Below are 13,279 nucleotides of genomic sequence, written 5' to 3'. Positions count from 1 at the left end.
ATTTAAAGTAAAAACTGAGCCTCCTATAAAAACTAATAGGGCTGCCAAACCAATGTAATCCTGCTATGATGTCTCTCACAGTCTCAGTAAAGGTCGCAGTGCATTTTTCTTATCTCTGAATGTGTCTGAGTCATCTTGACGGAACTGGTAAAGGGTCAGTTTGAAGCATCTTGCCTCGTTTTTTTTAGTTCAGACCTAAATGACACTTAAGATATGAAACTTTTTTTGAACTCGCTGAAGGCTTTGATTCATCTTGTGAATGGAAAGTATGCAGAGAAAGTATTTATTGGATGACCTTTTCTTGTTCAGTGCTTACCTGTGCATCCCGTCTCTGTGCAGATGGATGTTTAAATGAACATTTGGCGTGTTATTTGCAAAGGCTGCTTTCCCAAATGAATAATCTCAACAGCTGCACCATTCAGCATGAGTGTAATTGATCTAACATTGAGATTTTCTGCTGTGGTCTGTCGTTGAGTGTAATGTGTGTCTTTTGAATCTAACTAATAAATAGCACACAGCCTCCTCTCAGCTGCACTGAACAGTTACAGCTGCTTCAGCCTCATTTTTGAGGGTTCAGTTTCCTGTGAATCATAGACCGATACGCTAATAAAGTGTTGCCGTGGTAAGGACTGCTTGGGAAAATTGGATTTTTGAGTCTGTGGGTTATTTTTTAGAGTTTTAGCCTGAAGATTTTCAGCAAAAATACCTTAAAGTAGTGTATGTATATATATATATATGGAAATATATAATATATATTCTGGGCTTGGTACGCTGTCACGCCTTGGTATGATAACAGACAGCGTGCAATGTTTCTTTGTGACTCAACAGATGCTCGGAGGAGTGTGTTGGCTTTGAGTGGTTATTGAGACGAGGGAGTGGGAGCAAAGTGACTGCCTGCGCTTCTGCGTCTTTTCCCTGACAAATATCGGCAGCTCTTGAGAGAGAGGAAGTCAGAATTGTGTCAAACAGACGCGTTGAGGCAATCCATCTCGTTAGCAGTTCCCGTCCCGCTTCGGTTCAAGGTGCCTGGAAGATATTCTGGGTCAAGGAGGAAGAGTGCCACCAGAGAGGCAAGGAAGGTTGTGTTACAGTTTTCTGGGGACAACTGCTCTCCTTCTGCACTCAGATGTAGAATTTAATTACAATTCAAGAGGCTTTCTTAAACTCCTCAAAGACTCATCAGGTGTAAGAATATGATACATTTACTCTGCAATGTTGGCAAAACAGTTTTCTCACTTGCACATCTTGCACGTAGCAGCGACTGCTCCCTGGATTTTCTCACCTCGCCATATACCTAAACCTCACACCCTCGTGACACAGGCTGTGAAAACATCCTGGGGTATTAAAAGAGGGATTTAACAGCTCCGTTATGCCTTTTTCACAACTGTTTCGGTCAGTTCAAATTAAACGGTGTTAGTAAAGGGATCAGTCTGAAGGTCACCCCTGTGTTGTAGAGCTGAGATTTATAATGAGGACAATAACAGCGTAATGAGGATTCTGAAGGCTGCAAGTTCAGCACAAGAATTAATCTATACCATCTCTGCTGTGATTAAAGCAGTGATGCGTCTGCTTCGTCTTAGTGTGATGCTGATTAATACTCAGGACCATTTCTCAGTGCAGTAAGGAAACACAAAGACTGCTGGGGAGGGGCGGGGGGGGCGAGGCACGGCAAAGAAGATCAGCTGAAATGTAACGGGGGAGGTGTTTTCCTGTTTTTGTGACTAATTGATATGACTGCTGTTGTCTTTGAAGTGCATTAGTGACACTTTTTTTCCCACCAAATTTGGCTGAGAGACACTGAAATCTATTTGGTTCAAGGAACTCCTCCTCTAGCACCAATGAAACACAATGTTTTTAGCATTATTCAAAACTGTGATTGTGATTGGCTGGAAATAATGCTGCACCATGCCGCATCCCTTATATTGTTCTCCCTGTTGTAAATTTACTGTACTGGCTCAGTATTGGTTGGTGTAGATTTGAATAACGTCCTTTTACTTCACTTGATAATCATGTGCATCTGATAAAGGCCAATCAATGCATTGCCACATGAATGATGAAAATGTGTAAGATTAAAATATTGCCAGTTAGAAAAGACAAAACTGACAAGTTTCTTATTGAGAAATCTGTGGGTTCTCATTAAATTAGATTTTTTTTGTTTCCCTTAATAATAAGAAATGGTCTGATTACGCAGAGTAGAAACAATGAATGCAATTTCATGCTAGTGGGTTACCCTTAATGACCTGCTGTCTGTTTACCTTAGCTGCTCATTCTGCAGGTGTTGCAGCTGGATAGTTTTGTTTTGGAGCTCAAGAATGACAACAAGAATGTTAGTTCACCTGTGTATGCAAGTCCATTTGGCCTTATATCTGCAGGACAGAAGAGCCCAAAACACTGCAGTGTTGTGATGACCCGGGCTTTAAATGAGGTTCGTCTGGCGCTCATAAGAGTTACACCCTTTACTTCATGTGGAGGACCAGAGATTTCCCTCGGGGCCGGGCCGTGTTGGTTCACTTTGAGCTTCTTAACACATGGGAAAGAGGACGCTTAGCTGCTTGACTTGCTCTGGTTCTGCACTCCAACACCCAATCACACCTCAGAAGAGGGGAGAAAATCAAATGTCTGAATCATTCAATGCGGGTCAGGGAAAAGGTCAAGCCAGCCTATTTCTGGGTCCTCCGTTGCCGCAGCGACTCTGCCATCTTTAATTCATAGCCGTTGTCTGGGCTGTCGCCTGGAGCTGGCAGCTGAGTGACTGAGAGTGACCCACCTGCCGAGGAATTCTGAGAGAAATTCTCTGGAAAGTCGGTGAGAAATGTGTTTGGTTACACTCCCGTGGATGTCAGGTGGTTTCACGTCAGGATCCCTCTTCAATCAAAGCGACCTCAGCGCCCCCTGACTCCCTGCTCCCAGCTCCTCTAATTATTCATGTTGTTGAGTAACTTTTGATTTATTCTCTAGTGTGTTATTTTTTCTGAGTGGTACAATATGAGAATTAAAATGATTTAATGATATTACTTTTAGAATGAATGAGGATATACTGTATGATATTTCCTTTTGTAATATAGATGCTTACAGTCTCCTCTAAATATATTATAACAGTGTCCTTTCCAGTTAAGATGTAAAGTGCGTGGGAAATGTATGAAAATGTTGAATATAATGACAAACTAAGCATAGCTGCTGACATGTGACGAGCAGCCTTTGACAAGAACAGGCCTTTTGGAGCAGAGAAAAGCTCTGAGCCATTTTTAATTTTAGCAGGAGTGGGCCTTAATGACACAAGCTGTTTGAATCTGCGGACATGGTGTCAAGCTGATGCTAATTTGCTTGCAGGTGATGTTCTTCTCTGCTGTCCCTGCTCCAGCCACGCTCCCTTTTCATTTCACTTGCGCTTTTATTGCCGTTGTCACCTGCTGCACTGTTCCAAAATGGCTTTTTTGGCTGGCAATACAGGTGTGTGTGTATGTGTGGGGGTAAAAATGAATCAGGTGTCCTTGGTCGCAGCTTATAATTAAAATAAAAGATACGTTGTAGGCCCCAGAGAGTGAATGAAATATGTCCTAAACTGCAGCAGGCTCTGGGAGTGGCTGTCCTCGCTGCCAGATAACCAGCGTCCTCCTTGGCCCCTCGGACATCACAGATGGTATCCTGGCACCGGCCAACCACCTGTGAGGGAAAAGCGAACCATCAAGTCCTCGACTTCTCGTTCAGCCTTGGGTTTCAGCCTCATCAGGACATATTTAATGTTCCAGGCAAGGTTGGCCAATCAGGGCCAAACGCTTGAGACCATACCAAGCAGTTCCTCCAGACCTCAATCTGCTACGAGATGCATAATGGATGGCTTGTTAATGTTCAGGTGGAGATTATCTGAGAGATTGATATGCTTACATTATTTCCTAATGAGAAACTCTCAGTCATTCTTATGTAATTGCTTTTCCTTAAATGACCTTAATTGAGCATTTCTCTTTAAAAACGCTCCTCTTTGATTTCACGCCCCTGAGGGGAGACACCCATGCTGTTATGTCCCTGAAACACTGTGTAGCTGAGATTTTAGCTGAAGGTGAATTGTGTGTGTGTGTGTGTGTGTGTGTGTGTGTGTGTATGCGCTGCTTACTTGTGCTCCTGCTGCCCTCAAAGGCAGTCAGTTGTAATAAGCCATGAGTGGGGCATCATGGGGAAATCTTTCTCTCCTGTGGAGCTGTGGATTGAGGCTTTGAAGAGGTTTAGGCCACAGGTAATTGTAACTATTTTCTTTGCAAGCTATAACATCAGCCTCTGGAAAAGCCTTTTATGCAAACCCTGCAGAGCGCACTGCATGTAATTAGCAAAGACAGACTGATAAGAATAAATTCTCTACAGTCTGTGGGACAATATTTCAGAACAGAGTGTTATTATTACTATTCCACAGTCTCATGGGAACACAGGCCACTAACTACAACTACATCATGTTAAAAACTCAAGTGGCTTAGTGCGTTCAATGACCTTCTGGATTCTCCCTGCATACTGTATTTGTGAATTAGGTCACACGGTGCCTATTTTGGGAGGGAAAGCTACTGCATATTCGGAGCACCTGTAGTTAGCTCACACCTAGTGCTGCTGCTAATGATTATTACGTACACTAGCCAGGTTCTGTTTTTACCTGTGTTTGTTCATACCAAACTGGGTGGAAGGAACAAGCCAGACATTTCAGTTGTTGTTGAGATCTGTGACCTTGTACAGTTTGTTCCAGATACAGATAATCATCTGGGTTTAACAGGCGTGTAGGATTGTTTGGCCTTGGTGGAGGTATCCACTCTTATAGTGTGTTTTAATCATCGCTTGTGACATTGATTTTTGTGACGATTTGTGAGGTCTTGAAAGTGCTTGTTTAGCCTGGCCAGTGGTCAAATAGACAAAAATATTCCTTCTTCTTTTTTTTTGATGATGATATTGACATCTAATTATCATGAACACGGGTATTTGGGGCATTTTGACTTAATAAACAATCAACAAACAATTAATAAGTTATTTAGAGCTGCAACAATTTGTCAATTAAAGCAGAAGTAAGTGATATATTTGTGTTAATATAAGTCTTAAATAGTTATATCTTCCGACAGCAATCACTTACATAGAGTGTTTGGACTGAAACACGGGTCTCTCAGTCCCTCTGCTCTGCTCTGAGCCGAAGAGAAAACATTTATCGTATCCTACAGTTTTTATCCAATGAGGAGAGAGAACGGCATGCAGGGCTGTGTGTGCAGCCAAGGAACGCCGTGAATGTGGCGACGTAGCGACGAGGACTGTTATGGTGCGTTCAAGGAAACTCGTGTTTTTCCGACCGTGAAGTGGTATCAGTTCGATCTGGTACGAGTTCACCGGTCGGAAGTTACGAGTGGCCGTTATAGTGACTTTCACCGGTAAAACAGGTCGGAAAAACACGAGTGGGTTGCCTGGAACGCTACAAAGTCGTAAGTCGTGACTTGAAACTGTAATTTACGATTTCAAAAGCCTGCCTGGAACGCAGCATTAGCGAAAACGACCGGACCACTTACTTCTGCTTTAATTTATTTATTGATTGACAGAATATTTTTTAACTACAGTCCTGACAAGAGTGTGATATCTGAGTATGCTTCTGGTTTTGTGTTTTGGTTAGACATAACACTTTTAAAATATTTTTTTTCAATTATTTACAGACATTTTATTACAGAATGTCAGTAAATGGTAAATTAATCAGTAATGAAAGTAATTGTTAGTTACAGCTCTACAATTGTCAGATTTATTGACAGTAAGATAAGTAAATCTTCTCTTATTCTGTTACATTTGGTTGTTCCCTGTAAATGCTCGAGTGTATCCCACTGAGACAGTCACTTTCTTATTGATGAGCTACTATGATTGATCTGTGGTGGCGTTGACATGACAACAGAGCATCATCATCACATACTGTAGTGTGTGTTGCCCTTTTTTTGAAAGGTCAATTCGGTCGTGAAATTATTCTTGATGAGAATTACTACAGATATTATACAGTAAGAACTTTACAAGTAGCACTCTTCTTTTTCAGGCTACTTTATTGAGATATAGCCTGGATACTTTTCTTTTCAGCAGCTTTCTTCCTCTGCAACAATGAGTGACTTGCATCCTTTTTTCCGCCTGAGGTAATCAGCAGCATCCACTGTGATTGCATTTTAATTAAAAGGCGCCATTTTAATCATCTCTGGCGTGATGTCGGAGAAAGGGGATGTGGCATTATCAATCCTATGTTGCTGTCTATCACACAAACGTGCACACAATCCCACACACACACACACACACACACACACATGCAATGTCTGACTAACTATGCTTGGCTGGATGCTTCATTAAATGGAAGGTCGTAATTAATATTGAGAGCTGACAAGGCCTCCCAGAGAACTCAATGAATTAAGCAGGGAAGTGATGAAGAGAAAAGTTGAATGGACTGACAGTAATTGCAGAACGATGAGATGCATGGTCAAGAGGGACTGTGTGTGCTTGCAACTTTAAGTGACTATACTCTCTGTATAAGTTTTAAACTGAACAGGTTTACAAAAGCTAGGACCAGATACGTGGAAAATTAGAGCTGCAATCAGGTCTAATTTTCCGAAATCCAAATATATTCCATTTACTTTCACACATGAAAAGCCAAGTCAAAGCTTTTCTCTAATGTGTTTGACTTTAATTAATCGGTAGTCAAAACAGTTGCATAATTGTTGCACTAATGACTAATTAATTAATAGTCACCATTTTTTCCACTCTAATCAACAATGAATTCCTCATTGGAAAGACAAAAGGGTGAGTCACAATAAGGGAGAACCCTGTCTTGTTTTATTCTTCTGGTATCATTAAGGTAGGTCATTCTGCAAATCTGCCAATAATAAGTCACCTTTTTCCCTGTCTTTTTCCCCTTTTCCCTTTTTTTTTGCCCTGTAAAACGGATGGATACTGCCCATGCTTAGACAGCAATCCCTCATCAGACCTCTATTAATTTTTCTCTGGCCACTAGGGGGCAGTGCTAAAATTCAACAACAAAACTGACAATATCATCACCAGTTGATATGGCAAATGCTTGAGCAAACTTTTACCTTTATACACATTTTAGAATATATGAATTAGCATTAATTTGAAGAGCTGATAAATATAGGCCCAATATTCATTTGTATCTCTGTTTTGAGGGAAATATCTGGCCTGTTATCTGCTAATGCTAAAGCTGGTCCTCTATGTTCACAAGCTATTTGCTCTTTTTGGTACTAAACAGTGAGAGATAGCCTATATGTTATAAAACCAAAAGAATGAGCTAAATGATGCTAAAACTCTCTGTAGATCTGAGGGGAGCTGTGGAGTGAAGTGATAATCCTGTATGACTTTGTAACTGTGAGTAAGCCCTGGTTACTAAACAGAGAAAAACTTAGAGTTTAAATTCATAAAATGTAATCAGTTTGAATATATACTTTAAGTGCTGAGGCTTCCTGCACTGTTTTTGACATCTGTACAGAGGAGTGTTAATGTGGATCTATTGTTAAGGAAGCCCAAGAAAAGATTTAGACAGCAATTTCCAACCAACATAAGTACAGTATTTTAGAGTTGTAGTGGTTCAGTGGTTGTGGTTACTTGGAAGAAAAACACAAAAATGTAATATGGTGGGTAAGTTGGGGGTCCTTTAGTCCATAATCTGTCCATTAAAATGATGGAGTATCCAATGAGGTGCAATAAAAGCCATTTGTGGCCTTGGTTTTTGAGCAGTAAGTCGTTTCGCTTCAGTTCAGGACATTCTGTTCTGCTTAGCTTTGTTGTGCAGAGTTGAGCGACCTTCATTAGATGGCAATTCTGCTGCCATATTGAGGTCATTAACTGCAAAAGGTGTCATTTCTTCAAACCCACTCCTAAACAAATGGCATCGTATTGTGGCTATATAATGACAAAGCACAATAGCCATTAGTAATTGCAACAGGGTAATGATGCAAAGGTTGTACTTGAAAAGAAGAAAGTTAGAACAGGTGATACCTGAAAAGTCCCGTCACATACACACTTCACCTGACTATCTGTCCTTTCTGTTTGAATTGATTAACAGACTTCCCGCACCTATCTCTTCTCATTATTAAAGACGTCCGACAGAAGCGCCTCCTCCTCCTCAGCCTGTTCTTTGTTCACGGTCACAAGCTGCTCATTTCTGTCCATCGAGGCCACCGGGCCAAGAGGGTGCATCCAATTCCTTCTGATGAGCAGAGGGAGGGAAATAAAGATAAAAGACTCAGCTCAGTTTTCTACAGATTGTCTCATATTGAAGAGATGCAAATGCTGTGTTCTTGGTAGTTTATTTCTTGGCTGAAGATCTATATTATTGCGTGGGTTTGTTTTGACCCTGAATATGTCATCTGAATATGTCATCAGATACAAGCCGAAAGACGTTTTCAAACAGCAGACCATTTTTTTCCTCAGCTCTCATCTTTTCCTGGAAATGTGTAAATGGTGGCGGATCACCTGCACAGATCGACGAGCAGAACAATCGGTCCTCTGCTCATTGTAACTCCCACGTGTGAAATATGAACACAGGGAACAGCTACCCATAATGCTCCTGCCATCTGTTCATTTATTAGTCTGGAACACCCAGCCCTAGTCCAAGCGTTAAAGTTCATTAATATTCATACAACATTCATTTATGGAAACGTTACCCATGGAGTTGGGCTATTAGTGTCAGAGACAGGATAGGAGAAGTCACACTAATTGATGATTGATGGCTCTGCCATTAGCAGCAAGACTCACAGCCAGACTTGATGCAGTACTAAACTGTACTTTTTTAGGGAGGTGACATTAAGAAATTGCGACGTTGGGCTAATTCTGTACTGTGCTTTAGTACATTTCTGTACATTCAGTTGTGTATTTTTATGGTCTCCATATATATCCATTAATGACATTTGTTTTGCTTTCATTACTTTCTTTGGATCCTGTATACTGTAAGAGTAAGTTTTGAACAGTTCTTCTGCCATCTTAACTTGATTCATATGATCCATTTAAGCTACACTGCAGCTCAATTTAATATCGATTGAAAGAATAGATTAATATTTTTGAGAAATACCCTATTTGTTTTTTTGCTGAGAGGTAGATAAGACAATCAATCCTACTCTCATATTGTCTGTTAGCACCAGTTAGGCTAGTTGTCTTTATTTAGTGCAAAGATGGGTAATGAGAGAGCCTGGCCTTGGCAGGAAACAAAAACACATATTATCAATTTTACACTAAAGCTTTGGTATGGATAGAACAAAGTCATTATGATGGTTTAATAAGTGCACTTTAAAAGTGGAACAGTGTGTTGTTGCCTTCAGACAGAGCTAGGCTAACTAGCAGCAGCTAGCTGCTTACAGAGTGTATCAATCATCTTACTTCACTGCTGGCAAGAAAGCAGCATTTTTCTCCAAATGTCAGACTGTTTCTTTAATCTGTCATTTAGTTATTTGATCAATGTCTTGTTTAGACCTTGTAATGTCCATAAATGGTGAAAAATGCCCATGCCCCATAACCCAAGGTGACATATTCAGAATGCTATGTTTTTCACAACCAACAGTACAAAACCCAAAGGTATTCAATGATGTAAAGCCAAGGAAAGTAGCAAATTTCCCCATGTGGGAACCAGGATAAGAAACGTTCTGTCATCTTTGCTTGATAGATGACTTGTGGTTGATTCATTTTGGTTTCAGCACTGGATCAAACAATCAAAAACTGACTGATCAGCAGGACAGTCCGGGTAGCCTACTTAAGTTTTCAAGTGTTACATTTCATTTATTTAGGAAAGTTGTTTTGTGTGAGGAGCTGTTGGTAATTTTTTCCTTTCTTTTTATAGGTTGTCTGTTTGAGGACGAGCTCTGTACACCATATGAGTTCTGCGTCAATGGTAAGTCAGCCTCACAGGGTCATGAACGCCCACCACACCTCATTATATTTTACACCAGCTCTGTGGTATCAACCATCATCGACCCAGTGCAGCTCTAAAGCTGCCGTGGCTATTTTTAATGATTCAGGGATTTATAGATAGACACACGGCATCTTGAGAGCTTCTTGTTTTAGCTCAGTTTAGACACACGAGTCAGATTTAAACAAAGCATTAAAACATCGGCAGCAGTGAAACACAGCCTGGTACATATATGCGATAACTGTCTCATTTTATTCATCCAACAAACTACAAGGCTTTTGATCAATACCAAGAGGATGTTTTTCCTTTTTTATGCCGAGGTTTCCCTGAACCGCAAATGGTCACAACCTAATCTAAAAACCCATCTTGTCAAAGAGGATGGATGTGTCTGTGTCCGTGGTTGCCGTGGCAACCCGTCACCTGATGAATGGAGGGGAAATGTCGGGGCTGTTCACTGTGTGGCATTCAACCGAATCACACGGGCGGGCTTTAATTTTGAAGAGGGCTGATAGCATGTCGATATTGAGGATCATTTTCACGACAGAGCCGTAGTGAAAGGTTAATGTATTCTCCCGTAGTGGAAGGCTTTGACACACAAGAGCAATGACCCAGGATACAGTATTGTCCTTACATGTGTACATGGGGATCTACATCCATCCCGGTGCATGTTTGTCTCTTTCTCCTCGTGGGGATAATGATTAAATGTACAGGCTTTGGGGTTATTTGCTTTGTTTCACTGAGTTTTGCTCTCTTCATTTACTTTGTGCAATTCGATAAACAAGATGAAGCCCACAAAGGGAAGACTTCTCACTCGTGGCTGACAATACAATCACATGCAAAACATGATGTGACCTATAGGAGACAGCACAGACTAACACACAGGACAAGCACTGAGAAAAAACACAAGGCAGGCACTGCTTTGAATATTAATATGTTAATAAGAGCAGAATGACCTGAGGTATCACCAGCTTTTGTGTCTTTGTTGTCTAAACCCTTGTTGCGAGGATAAAGTAGGTTCCACACATTTGTTCTTATATTGACTTGTTTATTACTATGATTTTCATCCCAGTAAAGATGAAGACTAGTTGGTCTGTAGAGCATTATCTTGATGCGTGGGTGGGAGACGTTGGAGTGTATTGAACATTGACAGTTTCAGGTTTACTGAGTTTTAAGGTTACGTCTGCATATTGATTTTTCTAACCAATAGTCAAACCTTGAACATAGCCTATGATGACTGACAAATTAATGAGTTAATGAACAAACCCTACAGTTTATTTGTAGAGATTATGATGAGTGTTTTACATACAATTCAAAATTTAAAAATGACAAAATGAAACACATTGAAAAATCAGTGACAAGGCACATAAATGGTTTGACATTTAGGGGAATTATGCTTTTTTCACTTTCTTGCTGAGACTTAGATGAGAAACTTGACAGCATATTGTCTGGATGGATGCCAGTAGTCATTTAGCTTGGCCTAAATTTAAAGCCTAGAAACAAGAGGGAAACAGCCTGGCTCTGTCCAAAGGTAACAAAATACACCTACTGCACGAGCCTATAACTCCCTGGAAAAACCACATCTTGTTACTTTGTATAGATTAAACGAATGCGATGTTCTGTGATAATTAATGGGCTTTAAAGGTGCCATTAGGCAGATTTTATTACCCTTGGACAGAGCCAGACCAGCAGTTTCCCCTTAAAAAGCTGTAGCTTTATATTTTATGAACACAGAGGAGTCGGATCAGTGTTCTCATCTAAGTGGTTGCAAGAAAGCAAATAAAAAGCGTTTCCAAAATGTCAAGCGATTACTTTTAGATGGGTTTTTATGATGTGGAATATCCAACAGTGAGGGGGAGTCAGTAATGTTTGGATTTGCATGTTAGAGAAGCAGTTTTGGAGATCTCCACCCTTATTTCAACATTAACCTAGTTTGGGAGAAAACAAGGAAAGAGAAGGCAGCAGAGAAGACAAATATAAAAAAACTGACTTTAATTACACAGATTGCACTGGTACAGAGGGAGTCGTGTGTAACCTAATAGAAAGAAACTGCTGACACCTCGACAGGAAAAATACCCAGAGGGAGAAAAGAGGGTTGTGTTGGAGGGTTTATATTACGTTACATTAGACTATTGTGCAAAGATGTGACGTGTATGGTCACTTCTTATGAGATTTAATGTGTCTCTTCTTCCATATCTTTTCATTATCACTTTTATTTTGTCCCATTCTTTTGCCCAAGGAACAGCACTCATATTATCTCCCTTAAAATGAAATGTAATTACAGGCGCTGTGCTCACTAAAGGCAAACAGATACAGGGGGAAAAGACTAATGTTGCACCTAATATGCAAGTAATGGGAAATTATTTAGTTGCTTCATAACCCTCTACGCGCACTCGGTACCCTCTCTGTCACTCTCCATCGGACTCCTGATGAACAGCAGCCACCACACAGGCCGGGGATGAGTGAAGTAAGTAGGTCTGCCACTTCAACTCCTTCCATGGTCCCTGAAGGTGTAACCTGGTTTATTCTGGGCTGGGCCAACTGTGCTCCTCTTCACCCGTGCTGTTGCCATGCAAAACGGCCGAGGGGAGGGAAGGGTTGTGAGGGGGAGATGCTCTCTGTGTGATGTCAATCAACACCATTTTATAAGGTTACAGTGGATATAAGATGTAATAGTCTCTCTTGGCTTTTTGACCCTTATCAACAAGAAACATCCTTTAATGCTGAAGTGAAAACAGATCTCTACAAAGTGATCGAAATTAATTACAAATAAAAAGTGATTATATATGTTTGGATAAGACCTTACCCCCTAATACTATAGGACAATTCTTAATTTACAGTGCTGTGAAAAATGATTTGCCCCCTTCCTGATTTATTACTTTTTTACATATATTTGTCCCACTTAAATGTTTAAGCATCAAACAAATTTTAACTTGAAAATAACCTAAGTAAATATATAAAATGCATCAGCCTACTTTACTTTGTCAGACAGGTTCTATTGAAGTGATTTCTTGATTCATAGTTGGTTTGGACAGTTTTTTTTCCCTTAATGAATGAAATCATTATTGTAAAACTGCATTTTATATTTAATTGGGTTATCTTTGTCTAATATTTAAATTTGTTTGATGATCTTAAACATTTAAGTGTGATAAATATGCAAAAAAGTAACAACTCAAGACGGGGGCAAATACTTTTCACAGCACTGTAAACGATGCTATAGCCAATGGGCCATTCATTTAACCTGTAGCTACTGCTTCTTCACCTGTCCAACTTTATTGTAGCGCATACAGATATAATGTTGGTGGGTTTTCCATTTCAGACAGAAGTAAACACACAGACAGAAGTAAACACAGTCAGGGTCTCATTGATGGTGACTGCTGAAATGGA

General features: G+C 40.3%; 1 protein-coding gene across 1 annotated transcript in view; it reads left to right on the top strand.

Annotated features, from left to right (window-relative positions):
• ptprn2 (protein tyrosine phosphatase receptor type N2) overlaps positions 1–13,279 on the top strand; it is a gene marked incomplete at its 3' end in the record, with an annotated part of 123,636 nt that overhangs the window by 4,472 nt on the left and 105,885 nt on the right. Inside the window, exon 2 of the mRNA XM_083995575.1 lies at positions 9,827–9,877. Coding sequence (XP_083851701.1) covers positions 9,827–9,877 — 51 coding nt within the window. The remainder of the gene's footprint in view (positions 1–9,826; positions 9,878–13,279) is intronic.

The sequence above is a fragment of the Trachurus trachurus genome (genome assembly GCF_905171665.1).
Source record: "Trachurus trachurus genome assembly, chromosome: 20".
In the NCBI taxonomy this organism is placed as follows: Eukaryota; Metazoa; Chordata; class Actinopteri; order Carangiformes; family Carangidae; genus Trachurus; species Trachurus trachurus.
Note: the sequence above shows the minus strand (reverse complement) of the source record. Positions and strands in the feature narration are given on the sequence as shown.